Source organism: Natator depressus, chromosome 6 (assembly GCF_965152275.1).
Source record: "Natator depressus isolate rNatDep1 chromosome 6, rNatDep2.hap1, whole genome shotgun sequence".
NCBI lineage: Eukaryota > Metazoa > Chordata > Testudines > Cheloniidae > Natator > Natator depressus.
Window position 1 is genome coordinate 987,532 of NC_134239.1, and position 6,602 is coordinate 994,133.

General features: G+C 70.3%; 1 protein-coding gene and 1 pseudogene across 1 annotated transcript; both read right to left on the reverse strand.

Annotated features, from left to right (window-relative positions):
- Positions 1 to 229: 229 nt before the first annotated feature.
- On the reverse strand, positions 230 to 3,551 carry SPN (sialophorin). Its single transcript, XM_074954166.1, has 2 exons — positions 3,361 to 3,551; positions 230 to 1,760 (listed from the first exon to the last, which is right to left on the reverse strand). The coding sequence occupies exon 2, from the start codon at positions 1,679 to 1,681 to the stop codon at positions 230 to 232; it is 1,452 nt and encodes a 483-aa protein (XP_074810267.1). The 5' UTR covers positions 1,682 to 1,760; positions 3,361 to 3,551.
- Positions 3,552 to 5,538: 1,987 nt separating this feature from the next.
- Positions 5,539 to 6,602, reverse strand: part of LOC141988396 (serine/threonine-protein kinase NLK2-like) — a 5,346-nt pseudogene continuing 4,282 nt past the window's right edge.

The window sequence follows — 6,602 nt, forward strand, 5'->3', positions numbered from 1 at the left end:
GGCTGTGTGGGGAGCTCCCAGCTACTCCAGCCCCGGCCTTGCCCAGCAGGGGGTGCTGTGGGGAGGAGGGGGGGATGCTGGCTGTGGGGGGAGCTCCCGGCTACTCCAGCCCGGCCTCGCCCAGCAGGGGGCGCTGTGGGGAGGAGGGGGAGATGCTGGCTGTGGGGGGAGCTCCTGGCTATTCCAGCAGGGGGGCACCGTGGGTGGGGCAGGTGATTGGGGGTGGGGCTTACACAGGGGACATGGCTTCCTGCTCCATGGGGGGGGGCAGGGGGAATTCCCCGTTGGCAGGGGGGTCCGGGGGGGGCGAGGGGGGTCCGGGCATCACGGGCACTGTCCCATTGGCTTCCCCTGTCCCCTGTGTCGCGGGCTCGCTCCCCTGCTCCCCCGCGGCCAGCAGGGGCTCCGAAAGGGGCCCCTCGCCCTTCACCCCGGCCACGTCCTCCATGGCCACCGAGGACACCCTGGAGTGGCGCTTCCCGAAGAACGTGGTGAGCGTGGGCCGTCTGGCTTCGCTCGGCCCGGCCGGCTGCCCCCCGTCCCCGGCCTGCCCCTCGCCCCGCTCCTCCGGCAGGCTCACCGGCCCTGCCCACGCGCTGGGCCCCGCCCGCCCGGCACTGAAGGTGGTGGAGCCGGAGTGACTCTGGCGCCGACAATACAGCACCAGGAGGAGCAGGGCCAGCAGCAGGATGGCCACGATGACGGGCGGCACGATCAGGCCCACGGGCACCGGGCGCGGGATGGGGGCCGGAGCGGCTGGCGTAATCAAGGCCTCGAACTTGGGCTTTTGATTCTTGACAGGCGGGGTGGAGGGTAGGGCAGAGGGTGAGAGTTTGGGGGTGGTCTGGTCCTCCCAGGGATGTCCAGTCGGATCGGCGCTGGCTGGCACGGTCCTGTCGGGGCTGGCTGGCACGGTCCGGTTATGTCCGCCCCGATCGGCGCTGGCTGGCACGGTCCGGTTATGTCCGCCCCGATCGGCGCTGGCTGGCACGGTCCGGTTGTGTCCAGTCCTGTCGGGGCTGGCTGGCACGGTCCGGTTGTGTCCAGTCCTGTCGGGGCTGGCTGGCACGGTCCGGTTGTGTCCGCCCCGATCGGCGCCCTCTGGCTTGGCGGGCTCCGTGGGGGCGCTCTTGCTCTGCCCGCTCCTGCCTGGCACTGTCTGGTTCTCCTGCCGCGGACTCGGGCTCCCTGGTACCATGCCCACTTGCCCCTTCAGTTCTTCTCGCTTCAGATACATGTCGGGCTTTTCTCCACCCGCTGCCGTCGCCCCGGCTGGGCCAGATGACACGGCGGCCTCCTCAGCGGGAAGGGCAGATGGAGACACCGAGCCAACCGGCTCCTCCGTTGGCAGCATCGGGGTGGTGGGCGGTATCAGCTGTGCCGCGATGAGTGGATGCACGGCAAATTCGGCAGAGGGGCCGGTGCCGTTGCTGGCTAATTCGGCAGAGGGGCCGGGGCTGTGGCTGGCTAATTCAGCAGAGGGGCCGGGGCTGTGGCTGGCGAATGCGGCCGAAGGCGAGGCAGTTTCCGGGCTGGTACCGACGTGCTGGCTTGTCTCACGGGTGGCTGAGCGGTCGTTCCCCTTCCTTTCGGGTGCCGTCTGTGCACAGGCTGCAGCTACCAGGAGAAGCAGGAGCGTAGCCGGGATTTTCGGCTGGGGCCAGGCCCCCGATACCGCCATGGTGTCCCGCGCCGGGGCTCAAGGGACGGATCCGGAGCAGAGAGGGGCCCGAAGACGCGCCGGACGGACAGACACCAGCCTGGGAGTGGAAGAGAAAGTGGGCGAGTTTAAGGGCCTCTCCCAGCAGGGAGCGCTGGGGAGCGTCCCTCCAATTTCTTGGGTCCGTATTTATCCCAGGCTGCACCTTGAGCCAGATTTAGAATGAAACATAAAAGGCGGAACTGAAACCCCCCAGATGCAGAGAGCACCACCGGCAGAGCTGGGGGGGTCAGGGCGGGCCTGGCAGGGGGCTGCGGGTCGGGAGTGAGGGGCACCGGCAGAGCTGGGGGGGTCAGGGCGGGCCTGGCAGGGGGCTGCGGGTCGGGAGTGAGGGGCACCGGCAGAGCTGGGGGGGTCAGGGCGGGCCTGGCAGGGGGCTGCGGGTCGGGAGTGAGGGGCACCGGCAGAGCTGGGGGGGTCAGGGCGGGCCTGGCAGGGGGCTGCGGGTCGGGAGTGAGGGGCACCGGCAGAGTTGGGGGGGTTAGGGCGGGCCTGGCAGGGGGCTGCGGGTCGGGAGTGAGGGGCACCGGCAGAGCTGGGGGGGTCAGGGCGGGCCTGGCAGGGGGCTGCGGGTCGGGAGTGAGGGGCACCAGCAGGGCTGTGCCGGGTGCGTGTGTGTGTGTGTGGGGGGAGCCAAGTGAATTTCACCCTATGGGGCTGATGCCCCAAAATGCCCCCCCCGAATTTTCCACCCTGCCCTCAGCTCACCCAACGGCTGGGCTGCACCTGCTGAAATATCAGCGCCCGACCCACACCACAGAAACCTCGGAAAGAGCCCGACAGTTTCCAGAACAGCCGGCCCCACCCAGCTGGCACCGAGCCCTGGGCTCCTGCCCCAGCCCTGCCGGTGCCCCTCACTCCCGACCCGCAGCCCCCAGCCCTGCCGGTGCCCCTCACTCCCGACCCACAGCCCCCCGCCAGCCCTGCTGGTGCCCCTCACTCCCGACCCACAGCCCCCCGCCAGCCCTGCCGGTGCCCCTCACTCCCGACCCGCAGCCCCCAGCCCTGCCGGTGCCCCTCACTCCCGACCCACAGCCCCCCGCCAGCCCTGCTGGTGCCCCTCACTCCCGACCCGCAGCCCCCAGCCCTGCCGGTGCCCCTCACTCCCGACCCGCAGCCCCCCGCCAGCCCCCCCCCTGCCGGTGCCCCTCACTCCAGACCCGCAGCCCCCAGCCCTGCCGGTGCCCCTCACTCCCGACCCGCAGCCCCCCGCCCTGCCAGTGCCCCTCACTCCCGACCCGCAGCCCCCCCGCCCTGCCGGTGCCCCTCACTCCCGACCCGCAGCCCCCCGCCAGCCTCGCCCTGCCGGTGCTCCTCACTCCCGACCTGCAGCCCCCTGCCAGCCCAGCCTTGCCCCCCCCGCAGCCCTGCCGGTGCCCCTCACTCCCGACCCGCAGCCCCCCACCAGCCCCGCCCTGCCGGTGCCCCTCACTCCCGACCCACAGCCCCCTGCCAGCCCAGCCTTGCCCCCCCCGCAGCCCTGCCAGTGCCCCTCACTCCTGACCTGCAGCCCATTTCTATGTAGCCAACTACCAGTCCCCTGTCTAACCCCCCACTCTAATTCCTCCCCCCCACATTCTCACACAGCGAGCTCTTTCTCTAGCTGATCCCACCGCACACACCAATTGCCCCCATCATACCTTGTGGCTGGAGAGCTGGGGCCAGCTCGTAGCTGCAGGTGGGGCTGGGGTGTGTGTGTGGGGGTCTAAGCCCAGGACCAGCACGTGGCAGCTCCTCTGCTGCAGGACTGTGCAGGAACGAGTGAACGAGAAAGAGTGAAGAGGAGGAGAGGAAATGGTGAAAGACCTGGAAGGAAGTGGGGCCCTGGAGCAGCTATGAGAGAAATGATGAGCTGCTCAGTTCCCTATTTGGGGGGTGGGTGGAAGGGGGGTGGCAGAAAAGGGACCTGCGGGGATTTGGGCCCAGAAATTCAGAGGAGTCGGCTGGGAGTGGGGTGGGGTCTTTGGGAGAGGAAATAGGGGGGCTGTTGAATGGGCAACGGGACATGGGGCCTGTCCCCTCTAGGGGGCGCCGGCTCCCATCCGGCCCCAGGTCAGGGGACTGACCAGCTCGGGGGGGGCAGGGAATGGGGCAGGGGGCCTGTCCCCTCTAGGGGGCGCCGGCTCCCATCTGGCCCCAGGTCAGGGGACTGACCGGCTCGGGGGGGGCAGGGAATGGGGCAGGGGGCCTCTCCCCCCGGGGACAGGGTTTGTGTTTTGGCACAGATCTCAGACCCAGCCGTCCAGTCAACATTGAGACTCTTTATTGCGCAAGTCGGTGCCGGCCCGTTCGTGCCACACGCCGGCCACCGAACGCCGGGCCCGGCCGAGCCCCCAGGCCGTGCTCTGGGCAGCCGCGGCAAACCAGGCGGGGGGTGAATGGGGGACACACAGAGCCCCCCGCTCCCCCAGGGGTTGCTAACGGAGCCAGGAGCTTTGGCCACTTCTGCACTTGTCCGTAGCCCCGTGAACCGGCCGCTGGCCGAAATTCCCCGTGTCTCACAGAGCGGCTCCTCTGTGCCCCATGGCGGGTGGGGGAGGTCAGGGGGGTGCAGGCCCGGCTGAGCCCCCTGGCAGGAGAGAAGTAACAGTGGATGGGGCAAACAGAGCCCCGTGCCAGGGGACAATGGGGGGGTCCTCAGCGGGCTTGTGGGGCGCCCCAGAGTTTTCAAGGTGTCCCCCCAAAATCTCAGCTCAGCCCCAACATCCATGGGGCAAATGCTGCTTCTGGGGGCCACGGGGGGGGTGTTTGCCTCCTGATGCCCCCCCCGTGCCGGTGCTCACGGCCCCCTCCCCAGGCCACCCCCTCCTCGCCGGAAGAAGTCGGAGATGTCCTGCAGGGTGACGTGGGGCTGGGCCCCCCAGGCCGGGGCCTCGGCGTCCCACAAGGCCGCGGTGCTGCCGGCCGGCCCCCGGTACCAGTCCTCGGCGCTGGGCGTGGGGCGCGGGATCCACAGCTCGCCCGCCTCCGCCGGGGGGGCTCTGTCTGGCTGGGGCGGGGCCGCCGGCTCGATCCACAGCGCCCCGCCCCGGCGCCACACGCTGGGCACCCCCCGGGCCCGGGCGGCCCGGAAGAGCCGCTCGCCCAGCAGGGCTGAGAGCACCGCGAAGAGGCCGGCCACCCCGGCCAGCGCCAGCATGGCCGCCAGGCAGGGGGCGCAGGGCAGGGCGGGGGGCGGCGAAGGGGGCGGGAGCGGGGGGGCGGGGGGCAGAGACGGGGGCATCGTCGGCGATCGGCTGCAGAGAGAGAGAGAGAGAGATGGGGAGATAAATGGGGGGTTCATGCGGGGGGGGGAGGTCCCAGCTGTGACCCAGGACTGGCTGCGGGAGGGGGGGGGGACCCAGGGCCTGTCCCCTCTTCGGGGGGGGGCGCCGGCTCTGATCTGGCCCCAGGGCAGGGGACTCGGGGGTGCGGGGGATGGGACGCGGGGCCTGTCCCCTCTTGGGGGGGGGGCCCGGCTCTGATCTGGCCCCAGGGCAGGGGACTCGGGGGTGCGGGGCATGGGACGTGGGGCCTGTCCCCTCTGCGGGGGGGGGCGCTGGCTCTGATCTGGCCCCAGGGCAGGGGACTCGGGGGTGCAGGGGATGGGACGCGGGGCCTGTCCCCTCTGGGGGGGGGGGCCGGCTCTGATCTGGCTCCAGGGCAGGGGACTCGGGGGTGCGGGGGATGGGATGCGGGGCCTGTCCCCTCTGGGGGGTGGCACCGGCTCTGATCTGGCCCCAGGGCAGGGGACTTGGGGGTGCGGGGGATGGGACGCGGGGCCTGTCCCCTCTGGGGGGGGCCGCCGGCTCCGAAGCGGGGGATGGGCCATGGGCTACTCACGTCAGGGCCGGGAGTGGTGGGTGCCCGGTGTGCCAGTGGCTCGTGGGTGGTGGCGAGGGCCCGCGGGCTGGGCCGGGCGGTGCCCCATGGCTGGCCGGGGCCGTGTCGGGAGCCGGGCGCGGCTGGGGGGGGATGTGGTCGATGGCGTGACGCGTTTCCTGCCCCGGGCCGCCAGCGCGACTGACGTGATGGAAACGGCTTCTGGGGCTGGGGAGGGGCTCGGCGGGGGGTTCCCTGTCCTCAGAGCCCTGCGGGGACCCAGGCGTCCTGGCCTGCTCCCAGTTCAGGCCCCTCCCTTTGGTCGCCTTCGGTCCACCAGGGCTCCAGCATCTCTGGCACTTCCTGTCTCGAACTTGCGTCCAGCTTGGCTGGGAGTTCACCGCCTGTGACGATGTGACGCAGCAGGGAGGGGGGAGTGTTGACCTGGGAATGTGCCCTGGGGAGGGGAGACCTGAGAGCCTGTCACCTGAGCCGGGGGGGGGGGGGGTGACACCTCTGCCCAGGAATGTGGACAGAGGCTGCAGCAGGGAACCTGCTGGGTGGGTTTAGTTTCAGTTTGGGGCTGGGTGGAGGAACACCGGGAACCCCAGGGCTGGGGTCTAAGCTCCCTGCTCCCCCAGAAGGACTTCACTGAGGGGTCCTGGGTGTCCCCACAAGCTCTGTTTTGGACTGTGTTCCTGTTGTCCAATAAACCTTCGGTTTTACTGGCTGGCTGAGAGTCTCAGTGAATCCCAGGAAGAGGGGTGCAGGGCCTGGACTCCCCCACACTCCGTGACAACTGGTGGCAGAGGTGGGATCTACTGCACCCCGTGAACGGCGCTTCCTGCAGTAAGTGACTGGGGAACAGTAAAACGAAGGGGGATTGACGGGGACCGGGCGTGCTGAAGATTCAGAGAGAGACGGTTTCAGGGGGTGGTTAACCCCTGGGAGTGTGTGACCAGAGAGAAGGACTTTTGCAGTAACAGGGGCCCCCGGGGGATTGCAGCGAGCGGTCCCAGGGGTGGAGGAGTCTGCAGCTCGACCCTGGCAAAGAGGTGGTGACCTCGAGAAGGACTGGCAC

What these genes read in the sequence shown, in the direction of transcription:
- SPN (XM_074954166.1), bottom strand. Translation starts at nt 1,681, where the DNA reads ATGGCGGTATCGGGGGCCTGGCCCCAGCCGAAAATCCCGGCTACGCTC.